General features: G+C 41.2%; 1 protein-coding gene across 2 annotated transcripts in view; it reads left to right on the top strand.

Annotated features, from left to right (window-relative positions):
- The first annotated feature begins 348 nt into the window (after positions 1–348).
- The window catches only part of PSMB2 (proteasome 20S subunit beta 2), a 33401-nt gene continuing 17807 nt past the window's right edge, over positions 349–15942 (top strand). Inside the window, exons 1-3 of one of the 2 annotated variants that reach the window (XM_045898104.1) lie at positions 349–580; positions 6025–6147; positions 8884–8954. In XM_045898104.1, coding sequence (XP_045754060.1) covers positions 490–580; positions 6025–6147; positions 8884–8954 — 285 coding nt within the window. In that variant the 5' untranslated portion in view covers positions 349–489. The remainder of the gene's footprint in view (positions 581–6024; positions 6148–8883; positions 8955–15942) is intronic. The other variant, XM_064589480.1, reaches the window with a different exon arrangement.

A 15942-nucleotide genomic window follows, 5' to 3' on the forward strand; every position in this document is an offset into this window, starting at 1 on the left:
GTAAAGAAACTGGGCGCCTGGGTGGCTCAGTCGTTAAGCGTCTGCCTTCGGCTCAGGTCATGATCCCAGGGTCCTGGGATCGAGTCCCACATCGGGCTCCCTCCTCGGCGGGAAGCCTGCTTCTCCCTCTCCCACTCCCGCTGCTTGTGTTCCTGCTCTCGCTATCTCTGTCTCTGTCAAATAAATAAATAAAATCTTTAAAAAAAAAATAAATAAGTAAAGAAACTGGGCGTCACCTAAGGAACGTAGCTTGTAGACCAGACTTGCAAGAGACCCGACAGGCCAAAAGGCGGGCGTAAGGCTCAAGACGCCCAAAGCCTCGCCCACTTTCCAACCTCTCGCGACAACTGTGCGTCATCCGAAAGCGCCGGTGGCCCGGGCGGTCGCGCGGCCCGTGTCGCGCGAAATCTTCGCTCGGCGGTGCTGTCTCACCGGTGAGGTCGTGAAGCCGGCGAGTCCCACACTTTGTCCTCTCGGCCTCCCGCCACTATGGAGTACCTCATCGGCATCCAGGGCCCCGATTATGTCCTTGTCGCCTCCGACCAGGTGGCCGCTAGCAGTATTGTCCAGATGAAGGACGGTGAGAGGAAGCAGGGGAGGCCCCGCCGGGCCTGGGTGTAAGGGCAGTCGGACGGAGTTCGGGATGGGGCCGGGGGGTTGGGTGGGAACCGGGGAGGTCCGGGCGGTGGAATCCCGCGTGTCCTGCTCTGCACTTGCTTATTTTTCGGAACGAGGAGACGGGCAGACTAGCTTAGGGCCTTGGCATGCGCTCCTCCTAGGGCTCCGAGGTCAGGGCTCTACTCTGGCCTTCGCTAAATGCTTCCTAGGCGCGAGTTGCCTGTGGAAATTCAGTTTTTAAGTGTTTAAGCGCCTGCCCGGCACCAAGCTCCCTAGATCCCCGAATCTTTGATTAAGTTTTCCTGTTGTTGTCGCTACTAATGAGGTAAGTTTGCTGGCGGTGTAGGATGGGGTCCTGGGGACACGGAGACTGTGGGACTAGAAACTGGGCCTTTCCCTTCCGCTGCCTGTACCTTCCCCTTTCTCAGCTCTGATCCTCCTTTTCCAGTTTTCCCGGACACTGGTTGCCAAGTTTTCCTTGTATTTAAGTAGTTAGTGGAGTTTGCTAATTGGAGCCTTAGGACTTACTTGCTTTGTGACTTTGCACAAGTTATTTCACAGTGGCCAGATTTGCTCATCTGTTAAGTCAGGTTACTAATACCAACCTCACAAGCTTATTGGGAGGATGGAGTGAAAAAGTTTGGTGCAAATGCTTAGTACAGTGACAAATAGGCAGTAGTAATAATACTAAGGACTTATGTAACAGGTGCTGTTTTAAGCGATTTACATTATATCATTTAACCTTTTAAGATAGGCACTATCAAAAGATTTTGCTTGTTGATCTGTGGAATCTAAGACTGTGTTTTCATGATTGATCATAGACATGCTACTGTTGAAAAAGTATTATGCTTTGGCTCAGATGGCTTCATGTTTATTGGACAGATAGGTTTTGAGCACCTGTGTTGCCCATTACAGTGCTAGGTTCTGAAGGGATGCAAGAAGAAGATGTGGCTTGTATCTTTTTTTTTTTTTTTAAAGATTTTATTTATTTATTTGACAGAGAAAGAGAGAGCACAAGTAGGCAGAGTGGCAGGCAGAGGGAGAGGGAGAGGCAGGCTCTCTGCTGAGCAGGGAGCCAGATGTGGGGCTCGATCCCAGGACCCCAGGATCATGACCTGAGCCGAAGGCAGCCGCTTAACCAACTGAGCCACCCAGGTGCCCCGATGTGGCTTGTATCTTAAGAGAAGTTACAGTTTAATGTAGACTCAGATGTGGGTACAAATAATTATAGTACAAGTTAGAAAATTATGCCACATATAAAAAAAGCTTCTCAGGTAATGCAGAGGAAGAAGAGATTATTTTTGGGTAATTCAGAGGAAGAAGAGATTCTTTCTGGTTGTAGAGATTAGGGAAAGCTTTGAAGGCAGGTTATAGTTCATCTTTGGTTCAAGGAAAGAAAAATTATTAATTTTTTAAAAATTTAATAATTTTCTGAAATATGTGTCCATCACTGCTTTTATAAGCGATAGGCATCTGATTGTCAGGCTGACATCACTTAGGGAGTTGGAAAGAACTCTGAGGGACTTTGCTTGAGTTCTGTTCTTTCTTTCTTTTTTTTTTTAAAGATTTTATTTATTTATTTGAGATAGAGCAAGCGAGAGAGCAGGAGTAGGGGGGAGCAGAGGGAGAGGGAGAAGCAGGCTCCCCGCTGAGCGGGGAGCCCAGTGTGGGGCTTAATCCCAGGACCCTGGGATCATGACCTGAGCCGAAGGCAGCCACTTAACTGACTGAGCCACCCAGGTGCCCCTAGAAGTTTTATTTGTAAATCATGCTTTCCAAAGGAGTCAGTTTGTTTTGAGGGTAAATCTGTCCATTATTTTGAATACTAAGACCTTTGATATACAGGTGATTTTAGCATGAAGTCTGGGTAGAACAATAACCAAGTCAATACCTTTACAGGTACTCTGTATAATCCACACAGGGGTGTAAGACATTGAGAAAACAAGGAAATAAGTACTACAAGATGATTTTGTATGATAAAAAAAGTATCACTGTCAGTATTAGTTTTTAAATTAATGATGTCAGGAGTAAAGCCTAAGGGTATTCAGAGAAAAGAAAGATCACTGTGGTATGGAAAGAAGATGAATTTGAGTTAGTTCTTGAAAAATGGTTGGAAATAATTGCACTCAACTTTAATTTTCCGTATAGTCTTTTCTGGTATAAAATGTTTTATGATAGGAGCTTTGGAATTCTATGAGGACTTTTTTCTACCTTTCATTTCATGAAGGAACTTAGTAGGATAAGCAAGAATGTTGAAAATGAGTAACCTTTTGGGATTTATTTCTCCAAGTATAAAGTAAGAATGATAATTCCAATCAGTTTTTTTGGTTTGTCACTTTGTAAGATATTTTGATATAGAGAAGTTTGCTTATGAAAGTGCCCCAAGTCTTTGGTTTGATTGTATGCAGCATTTCATGTCTCTTGTCTCCTGGTCTGTATAGAATTGCTTATAAATTACTCAGAGCAGGGCGCCTGGGTGGCTCAGTCAGTTAAGCGTCTGCCTTCAGCTCAGGTCATGATCCTAGGGTCCTGGGATCGAGTCCCATGTCAGGCTTCTTGCTCAGCAGGGAGTCTGCTTCTTCCTCCCTCTGCCCCTCCCCCAGTTTGTGCTCTTTCTCTCTTGCTCTCTCACAACTGAATAAAAATAAAGTCTTTAAAAAAAAATTACTCAGAGCACTTAAACCCACACAGAATGCTTTTTTTCCTGAATTCATATAGCATGTGTAATCTGAACTACATTGACTAATACTGAGTATAATGATATTGTTCATATATAGTTTTTCCTATGTATGAGTTAGATAGGGGTAAGTGATAGTATAACCATTTTACACACTTGAAAATTAGGGCCCAAGTTCAGAGTGCTGAGCCCAGATTATAACAAAGGTCTTTTGGGGCACCTGGCTGGCTTCAGTCAGTGGAGCATGCAACTCTTGATCTCGGGGTTGTGAGTTCAAGCCTCACCTTGGTTGCAGAGCCTACTTTAAAAAAATAAAAATAACCAAGGTCTTTTGGGTTCTAGTACGGTTGGCCTTTCATAGTATTGTACTGATGTTCATTTTGTTGTCCGTTTGCTTCATCTATGTGGATCTTCTAAGTTCTTTGTCAAGGATAAGAAATTCCCTAGTGCTGGGGCGCCTGGGTGGCTCAGTCCTTAAGCCTCTGCCTTCGGCTCAGGTCATAATCCCAGGGTCCTGGGATCGAGCCCCGAATTGGGCTCCCGGCTCAGCGGGAAGCCTGCTTCTCCCTCTCCCACTCCCCTGCTTGTGTTCCCTCTCTCGCTGTCTCTCTCTCTGTCAAATAAATAAAATCTTAAAAAAAAGAAAAGAAAAGAAAAGAAAGAAATTCCCTAGTGTTATGCAGGCTGTTCCGTCAGAGAGCCGTTAGCATCTATAACATCTCCCTTTACTACTCATTGGACACACAATAAATGTTTAAAAAACACTTGGCCCTGTATTAAGTTCATTTCAAAATTGAACAGTTTACTGCCTAGAATTTTAGCATTTCTTCTAAATGTGACATTAATTCTTTGTAAACAAGCTTTTTTCTTTCCAAAATAAAAACAGCTTTCTGGGGGGGCACCTGGGTGGCTCAGTCGGTTAAGCATCTGCCTTCAGCTCAGGTTGTGATCTCAGGGTCCTGGGATCGAGCCCCGAGTTGGGCCCTCCACTCAGCAGGGAGTCTGCTTCTCCCTCTCACTCTCCCTGTGTGCTTCCCCCCCAAATAGATAAATAAAATATTTTAAAAACCAAAAATCCCAGCTTTTTTTCCTCATTATGGAAATAATGCAAACTTATTAAGTAATGTGTTCTTATAAAAATGATACAAGTTTAGTATAGGCATTTTAGGAAATGCTAATAAGCAAAAAGAAAGAAAGAAAAATTGCCCAGTAGCATCTAATACTCTTCTGGTCTTTTTTTCTGTGCATAGATAATAACATATGCATAAGTGAATTTTTTCCTTTTTCCTTTTTTTTAAGATTTTATTTATTTTGGGGGCATCTGGGTGACTCAGTCGGTTAAGCGTCTGCCTTCGGCTCAGGTCATGATCCCAGAGTCCTGGGATCGAGCCCCGTGTCAGGCTCCCTGCTCTGCAGGGGGGGGGTCTGATTCTCCCTCTCCCTCTGCCCTTCCCCCACCCCGCTCGTGCTCTCTCTCTGTCAAATAAATAAAATCTTAAAAAAAAAAAAAAAGATTTTCTGACAGAGCAAATAGCGGCGGGGCAGGGGGCAGAGGGAGAAGCAGACTCCCTGCTGAGCAGGGAACCTGATGCAGGACTCAGTCCCAGGACCCTGGGATCATGACCTGAGCCCGAGGCAGCCGCTTAACTGACTGAGCCACGCAGACGCCCTGAATTTTTTCTTTTATGACCAAGTTTGCAAACTAGCAGTGTTTAAATCTGTAGCCTATAACAAATAAAAGTGTGTTTGTTCAGGAGTTTCAAGGCAGTTTGATAATATCTGCAGGTACAATTTGTGTGTTTTTTTTTCCAAGTCTAAGAAGCTGCATTGTGGTTCTACAACTCTCAAACATTTGTAGAATATTTAACTGTAGTATTTTGTTCTTTAAATCCTATTAAGGGATTTTGGCATTTCAGAAGCTTTCAGACAGGAAACATGTCTCCCAGGGAAGATTATTCAGCAGTATTTGAAAAATGAAAAGTGAAAGTGAGAGTGAGATAGGGAGATTTAGGCTTTTTCTGAAGCTACAGACTGAATATGGAGTTTTCTTCCTTAGGCACTAATTGCTATCTGAATATTTATTTATCTATGTAATCTGAATGAGTCTGGTTCAACTAGATAAGATTAGACTATTGGGATTTTTGAGGTATTTTTAAATAGTGTTAAAATATTCGTTAGAATTTTTGCTCTGGCAGTCATTTTAATTTTCTCTTTGCTTTGGAGATGGTGTTGATTTACTTTTTGAGGTGATTTATAGTCTCAATTGATTTTTTTTTGTTCTTTCTCGAGATGACTCCTTAATTTTCATTGTAGCATTGGTCCTTCATACATGCTTTTGTGTGTGTATAAATAAAATAACTAACATTTGTATTTGTAGAGATATTTCAGGGCTTTGAAATCATGAACCTAAAGATAATGGCCATTGGCTTGATTCCTTCAGTTTCTTTGAAGATTCAGTTTTTGCATTTCTAGTGCCTTCAAATGTATTTAACTATTTTCAATTGTCAGCGCTCAACTATATTCTCCAACTGAGATTGACCTTAATAAAATACACCAATGGGTTTAACACGGAGAGTGAAAGAGAATAATTAATATAGTTGCCCATTAAAGTCTTCTAAAAACAGTGATTAGTAAAAGTATTCAATATAGTGATTGATAAACCTGTTTGTGGCTATCTATATAATAGTAAATTTCTGATGTAATTTTTAACACTTTTTTTCTTTGAGCAGATCATGACAAGATGTTTAAGATGAGTGAAAAAATCTTACTCCTATGTGTTGGAGAGGCTGGAGACACTGTACAGTTTGCAGAATATATTCAGAAAAATGTGCAACTTTATAAGATGAGAAATGGTGGGTAATACTTGGAATGTAACTGTGGTTGATTTGTCTTTAAATTTGAACTAAAAAAGAATCTACTGGCAATTCTACACATGAGCAGACCAGTGTGGTCATATTTTTATTTGAATCTTCCTACTTTTAAAACTTTATCTAGACCCTCCTGATCCTAAAGATCTTCTGCAGAAATCCCAGAGCTGAAAAGAGAACCATTGTAACACTGATACTTGAGGGCTACCTTGGAGATGAACATGGTAGTATCAGACTTTTTAAGTGTTAGGTATTTCAGAGGATGTTATTTGAGCTAAAATATATCTGAACCTCAGGGTTAAAAGACCTCAGTTAAACTTGGTTTTACTATTTTTTTAATGTGACAAGTCACTTAGGCTCTTTGGTCTTTATTTTCCTCAGTTTTTTTTTTTTTTTTTAAGATTTTATTTATTTATTTATTTGAGAGAAAGAGAGAGAGACAGAGAAACAGCATGAGAGGGGAGAGGGTCAGAGGGAGAAGCAGGCTCCCCGCTGAGCCGGGAGCCCGATGCGGGACTCAATCCCAGGACTCCGGGATCATGACCTGAGCCGAAGGCAGTTGCTTAACCAACTGAGCCACCCAGGCGCCCTATTTTCCTCACTTCTAAAATGGGATAATAATAATATTAATGAATAATATGTAAAATGTTTATAAGCTTAATGCTCTGTGTAACTGTGGGAGATTTACTGTCATAGAAGAGTTCTGCCTTGCCTTACTGGTAGATTCTTGTCTAGGAAGATAATTAGGATTTTTGTGAGTTCCCTCTGGGGCTAATGCACTCTAATCCTCATTAGAGGATTCCTCACTAGGATTTCCTCATTAGAGGAAGCCTCACTATCAGATAATACTAGCCACTAGCTTTATGACCCAGGAAAGTTTATAGTGACACCCTAGCAGAAAGGACCTTACTTCAGTTATTTACTTCCACAGTTCAATACACTTATACACAGCACTGATATAACGTGGAACTGTGAAAGAACTTAAATTGAATATAATTGTATAAAATGGCTAGATATGACCCATTTATATAGATTTTAGGCAGCAAATTTAGCATCATGCATTCAGTTCCATGAATACTTTTTTTTTTTTAAAGATTTTTATTTATTTGTTTGATAGAGAGAGATACAGTGAGAGAGGGAACACAAGCAGGGGGAGTGGGAGAGGGAGAAGCAGGCTCCCTGCTGAGCAAGGAGCCCAATTCGGGGCTCCCTGGGATCATGACCTGAGCTGAAGGCAGACGCTTAATGACTGAGCCATCCAGGCGCCCCAGTTCCATGAATACTTTTGAGGGCCTCCTCTATCTTAAGCACTCTGGCTAGTACCACAGAGAATTCAAAGATGAAAAAAGAACCTAAAGCATGTGGCACTCAGGTTTAAGCAAGTTGAGAATATTTCAAGAATTATTTTTTAGTGGTTCTCTACTTCGTGCCTACATGGCAGGTGAGGGATGCTAATAATGTTTCTCAAGTACAGTAACTACAGCAATACTTCACTGTCCTGTCCTGGGAGAGGGAGGGAGAGTAAACAAGAGTTGAGAGGGTTGCTTGTTGTGTGGGTGTTAGGGTTTAAAGTCCGTGCACAGAACAGAAATCATGTATGATTAAAATGGCCTTTAAAATCTTTTAAATTACGTGTCAGGTGTAGTTTTGTGTATGTAACCCTACACAGTAATTCTTATGCATATTAAAGGTCAAGAACTGAGCTAAAATAAGGGAAAGGGGGAAAAATCTATATGTAAATAGGCATTAGACCTTTCTGCCTTTAAGATAACTGTCAAATCCTTAGTGGTGTTTAGGGGATTAGGTGAAGAATTGAAAAGTATTCCTGCTTGTTCACAGTTGCTTGCATTATAATTTAATAGATTGGTTGTGAGGATGAAGTTCAATAAATTGTGAAAGCACCTGGCACAGACTCTGAAACATAGCTGCTGTTCAATAAATACTTGTTAGCATTTTAATCTAAATCTTACCTGCTGTAACACTGGTGTTTGATAATAACTTAACCACCTGCTCTCTCTCTTTCCAAAGTTGCATTTTCTGCATGGGTCTGCTCAGTTGCAGGTCATTCGTGGCTTTTGACTCTAGTCCCATTTTACTGGGGGTGGGGGAGGGGGTTTCCAGAGTGAGTGCATTATTAAACACACACCTGATGGCATTCCTCTGGGCTGTAGTTTTGTTGGCATTACAACCTTTCTTGAGATACTCTGTTTTTAAAATGTAGATAGTGATGGAAACATTTTTTTTCTGTTGTTTGTACTTTTGAAAATCATATTTAATAAAGTTATTTATTTTTTAAAAGAAAACCTTGTAGAGTATGACCCTGAGGCCATCCTAACTTCTAGCCTCTCTTTTCCCAATATTCTTTTTAAATAAGCTTTAAAAATCAGTATCTCGAGACCTCTTTCTTTTTTCCCCAATACCTATGTATTTGTACCCCTTCTTTCTATAGAGGAACCCACAGGTTGCTGATGAATGAACAGCTTAAGCAAGGCTTGGTTCTGTGTTGTGGCCAGGAATTACTGTCGGTGCTGACCCGCTATTTCACAACTGTTGCATGGGGAAAGGGACAAGGAATACGACTGTACTCCTCATTCTGTGTACTTTATGTACTCTGGGCGTACAGAGAGTGGAAGGATGTAAAAACAGGAGTAGTGGAATGATTTTGGGTGCTGTTACTCCTTTTGCTTCACTTTAAGTATGACTGTTTATCTCTTGTTCCAGGTTATGAATTGTCTCCCACAGCAGCAGCTAATTTCACACGCCGAAACCTGGCTGATTGTCTTCGGAGTCGGGTAAGCAATATAGCAGGCAGCCTTATGTGAGAGTAGAAATATCTTCTGTGCTGCTTCTATATTCTTACTATCCATGGGTAGCATTTTTGCCATTTTTTGGACTTCCTAAGCCCTTCTCCTTGGTACTTGTTCATTCTTCCGTCTCTTTGGACTTGTTTTCTTTTTCTGCAGAGTTGCTGATTAAAGCCTGAAGGGCAACTATACACTCCCAGAGAATTTGGATGGGGCACACCAATAGGAAGGCCTATGAAAGCCTTTAAAAATTTTTCAAAGTGTTTTCATCGCAAACCATGTTCCTTAATTCCTATGGCTGAAGGTTCTTACGTGGTAGTGGAGGCGAAACTTTGAAAATTTCATCTTTTTTTTCTTTAAGATTTTATTTATTTATTTGAGAGAGAGAGTGTGAGAGAGAGATCACACGCAGGTGGGTAGAGGGAGAACCAGACTCCCCTCTGATCAGGGAGCTCGATGTAGGACTTGATCCCACGACCCCTGGATCATGACCTGAACCATAGGCAGATGCTTAACCAACTGAGCCACCCAGGTGCCTGCAAATTTCATCTTAAGATTATGTGTCTTTTTATGATTATTCTTGCTAAAGCACAGAGATTTATTCATCTTCGCTTACTTAGGCCTTGTTGCTATCTTAGAGCTGTTTTTGTTCCATTGACAGCATGTTAAAAGATGGCAACATTAAGTTAAGGATTGAATGGATTAAAGATTGTGTAGGATGTGCCAAGAAAGTTCATATGATTGCTAAAGTTGTGTATTATTCCCTTCCCACAGGGACTAAGTAAATGGAGGCTTATCATGTGACCTTACCCCCTGTGCCTGTTTAGTCATCTATGAAATCGAGATAACTTCCTCACCCCACAGGAGTGCTAGGAGAATGAATGCTTGTAAATCATAATATTTAACATTCATACGACTTTTGCCCAAAGCATTTTGCTTATTAATAATTTAATCTCACTCTTCCACTGAGATATATAGTAGTTAGTTCTCTATCACTGATACAGAATGAATGGCATAAAGTGGCAAAGGGACTAACTCCAGGTCACAGAGCAGCTCAGACAAAGCTACACTAATGGTGCCATAATAATTGACTGTTCTGCCTTTTACATCAGCTCCTTGGTTTCTCAGTAGTGTTTCTAGAACATCAGTGCTATTCATATTTTTATTATGGTTTTAGTTTCGTCTGCAGTTGCTTAAGCTGAATTATGATAGAAATCTAAACAAGTACAGGTGTTGTATTTTTTTTTAAAGCTACTTCAGAATGTCTCAATAAATAGAACCTCTTTTTTTCAGTGCTACCTTTAGCCCAGGACCTTGTGCGATGTAAGGATCATGAGGTTTGAAGAGAAGCTAGAGATATTTTGGTGGGAAGGAGGAGAAAGATTTACCTACCTTGTTCTGATCTGGGTAAAAGGTCAGTGGCCTTTTCTTGTTCACGGCTCTGTGAGAGAGGAAAATGGTTCAGATATGGCCTTTCCTGCCACTCAGAAATTCCTGTGGTATTTGGTAAAGAGTATGCTGTGGCTTGCTGTGTAAAATATTCCTTTGACTTGTCAGGCAGAACTGGAATAAGAATTCCAGCTTTGGGGGGTGCCTGGGTGGCTCAGTTGTTGAGCATCTGCCTTCATGATCCCAGGGTCCTGGGATTGAGCCCCGCGTCGGGCTCCCTGCTCCAAAGGAAGCCTGCTTCTCCCTCTCCCACTCCCCCTGCTTGTGTTCCCTCTCTCGCTATGTCTCTCTCTGTCAAATAAATAAATAAAATCTTAAAAAAAAAAAATTCCAGCTTTGGGCACAATAAAGACTTTGTCATAAATACAGCAGACATTAAATGAATTAAGCTGCTTTTAGAATTGAGATAAGAGTGGCAGTGTGCTCATGTAAATGCAGTGGATCTGGTTAATCTCCTAGCAGAAATGTTTGATGTCTTTAATAAATATCCCTTGTAGACAGTGACATAGGGCTTTAGTAAATATTGACTACGTCTGCCTATGGTTCTGAGCCCAACCTCTGCTCCCCCACACTTCTATCAACTTAGATTGTTAGCCCTAAAATATGAGTTTATATATTAGTCATTTTATTCTGGGGAGAAAGGTGATGATATTTTTTCAGTCTTTCTAATAAGTGTGAAGTCACTAGATTTGGTACATTTATACAGTCACACCATTTGGCACATGAGACTTATTTCAGGTCAGCCAGTTACCATGTATAACTTTGTGTCTATAGCTCAAATTGTCTGATTCCTAATTTGGTGTGTGTGTGTGTGTGTGTTTGGGGGTGGTATTTGGTTGGGAGGACATTTATTTATTGCAGAGTATATAATGAATTTTTTGTAAACTGGTTCTTTTAAGATGCAAGCACATTTAGCATTGTGGTTAAGCACCGTCTCTGGAATTAGACTGCCTGAGGTTTTGTTTTGTTTTGTTTTTTAAAGAATTTTATTTATTTATTTGAGAGAGAGAGAGAAAGAGCAAGGGGATGGCTGGGCGGGGGGAGAGGGAGAGGGACAAGCACATTCCGTGGTGAGCATGGAGTGGATGCGCGAGGCTCAATCTCATGACCCCCCCGAGATCATGACTTGAGCTGAAGTCAAGAGTCAGAGTCAGAGTTGGATGCTTAACCAACTGTGACGCCCAGGCGCCCCCTAGACTGCTTGAGTTTAAATCTTTGCTCACTGACCTTACTGGCTCTTTGTCTTTGGACAGATTCTAAGCTTAATTTCTCTACTTATAAGATAATGGCACTTACTTTACAAAGTTATTATAAATTAAATGAAGCAATCATGCAAAGCTGTTAGCACAGTGTGTGGCACATATGACTAATAAATCACTTGTTTCTGTGCTGCCATTGCTGCTTGATTGAAGAAGCAACTTAATAGCTATAAGTTAGTTTGTTTTGTTTTTTTATTTTTTTTATTTTTAAAGATTTTATTTATTTATTTGACAGAGAAAGACACAGCGAGAGAGGGAACACAAGCAGGGGGAGTGGGAGAGGGAGAAGCAGACTCCCTGCCGAGCAGGGAGCCCAATGCGGGACTCGATCCAGGGACTCCAGGATCGTGACCTGAGCCGAAGGCAGTCGCTTAACCAACTGAGCCACCCAGGCGCCCTTGTTTTGTTTTTTTAAAGATTTTATTTATCTCTTTGAGAGAGAGAGAGCACAAGTAGGGTAGAGATAGAAGCAGGCTCCCCACCGAGCAAGGAGCCCGGGATCATGACCTGAGCTGAAGGCAGGCGCTCAACTGACTGAGCCACCCATGCGCCCCTATAAGGTAGTTTTTTTATGGGAGATTCTTTATTGTGCTATTTTAGTTGAACTTACTTGCTGGTATAGAGGATATAAAAAAGTATTGCTATGGATAGGGAAGATGAGAGTAAAGCTACATTGATCATTTGTTATGTGCAAGGCTTTGTTCTAGATCACCGCAGTCCAGTGTGGTAGCCACTAGTCATAAATGGCGTTTAAAATTTTAAATAATTAAAATTAAATAGAATTTAAAATTTGGTTCCTAGGTGAGAGTCTCTTGGAGTTTGAATGAAAAATAAACTTTTATTTCTATAAAAAAACTTGGTTCCTCAGTCACATTAGCCACTTTTCAAGTGCTCAGTAGGCACATGTGGTGAATGGCTACCATATTGGACATTGCAGATATAGAACATTTTCATCATCGTAGGAGGTTCTCTTGAACAGTGCTATTCTAGATAGTTACATGACACCATAAGATGAATGTTATCCCCATTTTACTTACAAGCCTTAGACTGGTTAATAATAAAGAGGTTAAGTATTTCTGTTATGTGTCCAAGTATACCAAAGACACGGGTATAGCCTGTAAAAGTCTGAGGTAAGATTCTAAATTCAAATACCGTGCTCTTTCATACTGTCTCCTTAATTAGTTGCTGGACTAATGTACAAGTATGTTTGTGCATTTGGGGAAGTATAAAATTTCTAGTTCCCTTAAAGTGTCAAGATCTCCATATCAGGGGGCACCTGGGTGGCTTAGTGGTTGAGTGTCTGACTCTTGATTTTGGCTCAGGTTGTGATGTTGGGGTCGTGAGGTCCAGCCCCACTTCCAGCTCCATGCTCAGCATGGAGTCTACTTGGGGTTCTCTCTCTCCTCTCCCTTTGCCCCTCCCCTCAGCTCCAGTGCACACATGCACATGCGTTCTCTCTCTCAAGTCATAAAATCTTAAAGAAAAAAAATATCTCTAGGTAGGATTATATAGATAAGGTATAAATATGTGCCCATTGTAGGCGTTGAGTAAATATTTGCTGAATAAGGGCGCCTGGATGGCTGATTCGGTTAAGCGTCTGCCTTTGTCTCAGGTCCTGATCTCAGGGTCCTGGGATTGAGCCCTGCATCCTGCTCCTTGCTCAGCGGGGAGCCTGCTTCTCCCTCTGTCTCTCTGCAACTCTCACTGCTTTTGCTCTCTATCTCAAATATATAAATAAAATCTTAAAACAATATATATATATTTGCTGAATAAATATCATCCAGTTGGTACTCAGATACCACTGAAAATGTTATTGTTCATTTATATATTGGAAGGGAATTTTATTAACATTTTCTTTAAAGATTTTATTTATTTATTTATTTGAGAGAGAGAGCATGAGTGGAGGGAGGGGCAGAGGGAAAGGAAGTGCAGACTCCCCACTGAGCAGGGAGCATTGCAGGGCTCAATCCCAGGACCCCAGGATCATGACCTGAGCCAAAGTCAGATGCTTAACTGACTTAGCCACCCAGTCAGTTACTTCACCATGCACTATGAAATTAAAGATGAAATCAGCAGGAAGAGATGGAAAAAAAACACACAGAATGGGGGAAAAATCAAGAGGCTTCATTCTAGTTTTATTTAAATGCATGTGTACATTTAAGTTGATCTCCCCCTCACTATACCCCAAGGAGCAGGAAAAGGGCTTATTAGGCTTTTTGCTATGGGTTTGACTCCCCACTTTTGATTATTTATGAGGCTTCTTCAAGCATGGGTTTTGGAGTCACATATATCAGTTCTAATCTGTTCTCTCATGTGTACTAGTTTCTGTGATCTTCACTAAGTCACTTATGTTTGCTGAGCCTCACTTTCTTCATCTGTTATGAAGGAAGGAGTGATCAAATGTGGCAAATTACAAGAACTGAGAATTAACCATTGGTTTAATAAAATATATTTTGAATAAGTGAATGATACCTCCCTGAAAATAGTATTTGATAATGACTTCATCATTAAGAACATGATATTTGAATTTTAAATAGGATTATTTTGAAAATTTTGTAATGGCTTATAGGCATAGTTTGCATGATGCTTATTTAAATTATCCTTATGATTTGATTAATGGGCTATAGAAGAGAAAGTGGTAATAATCGGGCTATTTCTTGCTTGAAATGAATTAGGTGGCATGTTTGGTATAGTATGTAAATACCCTAAAATTAACTGTTACTATCCACCCAGATCTCTATTTTGCATATGTGGAGACTGAGGTATGAACCAGCCAAATCTGATATCCTTGGGGAATGTGGCAATGGCAAAGCAGTAGAATGCTGCCCTCCATGGTATGTAATCTTCAGGGCTTTACTACTGCTACTCACTGGCCAAAGTATTCTCAGAGAACCTTTTCTGCCAAGTACTTGGTGAGCCTTTGGTAATTTATTTTTTTATAGGGCTATACTTGTTATTGCTTAGCACCTAAAAAATGGAAATAATGAGTTGGAAAAATATCAGCCAGCCTGGTGTGGTGGTTTTCAAACTCTCTTCCATGAAGCTGCCTTCAGGAAAGTCACCAGGGAAGACCAGTGTGGTGAAACTTTAGCTCTGCTTCATATAGATCAGCACAACTTTTATCTACTTTATATATTGGGATTCCATTTAAGATTTTATTTGAAAAATGGAGCTTCATGGTCCCCTTCCCACCAAAGTTTGGAAACCTGTGGTGTAATTCAAAGAGCCCTGCTTCAGGAGGTTTAGCACCAGCTCTCTTGTGAGGTAGTTGAAAAAACCCTGGGAGGAAGAGAGAATTTGATTGGATAATTTTTATGGTTTCTTCTAGCCCCCAAATAGTATAATTTAAAGATCTGATATCAAGACCATAAACAGACTTGAATTTATTTTTTTCAGGGAAAGGTATAGAACGTGTTGGAAAGAATTTCAGGTATTAGTAATTTTTGGAAGTGACCATGACTGACCCCAACACTCTGACCTGACGTTGAGTGTGGTTCATCTGGCTTACAGTAGGCATGGATAGTGTGGTCTTGTCCTAGAAGAATCCTGGTTGCTTTGAACCTCTAATCTGACCACTAGAGTTATCGTCCTCTTGCCTTTGGTAGCTGGCACAAAGACATCATCTGTTCGTTGTTACCAGTGAGGTCATGTGATGTGGTGAGCAGATGGCCCTGGTGAAACCTTGACTTTGCAGGTCTTGTCCTCTAAACACGACCAACCATTTGTTACATGGGATTAAGATATCACTAACAAAGGGTGATTTCACATGCTTTTTGGCGAATGTGGTTAGCAGGATGTGACATGACACAGCACTCCCTTCTTCCTCCATGTGCCATCTCCCTTGAGGCCTTGTCCCCCCTGCTCACCGCCATCTCACCCGTGCCCAGGCTTGCCTTCCAGCTCACCTGCTCCAGATGGGCGGCACAGTGGGAGGACACTGGCAGAGGCAGATGTGTTTATTTTCCGGAGACAGAGTGTTTTGCTGCCACAGACGGCGGTGCCTTGGAGCAAACGGCGGCCTTTGACGCCGCGGCCGCACAGCCTGGGCATCTTGACAGACAGGGCTGCCTTACTTCTGGAGATGGGGAATTGGGGGGAAAAAAAATCCGGATGTTCATCATGAAACTCACGGAGTTTCGGTGCAAGCAGCAGTTCTTTTAGACCTGGAGAGCAGTTCTTTCGCACCAGACCTCAGTTAGCTAGTCAGCTAACTAGATGGGCCAAGAGTTAATGTCTGTTAATTGTTGTGTTTCCTAGCCTGAATAGGA

Source organism: Mirounga angustirostris, unplaced genomic scaffold (genome assembly GCF_029215605.1).
Source record: "Mirounga angustirostris isolate CCGP_5_RB_7025 unplaced genomic scaffold, mMirAng1.0.hap1 SCAF_4, whole genome shotgun sequence".
Lineage (NCBI taxonomy): Eukaryota > Metazoa > Chordata > Mammalia > Carnivora > Phocidae > Mirounga > Mirounga angustirostris.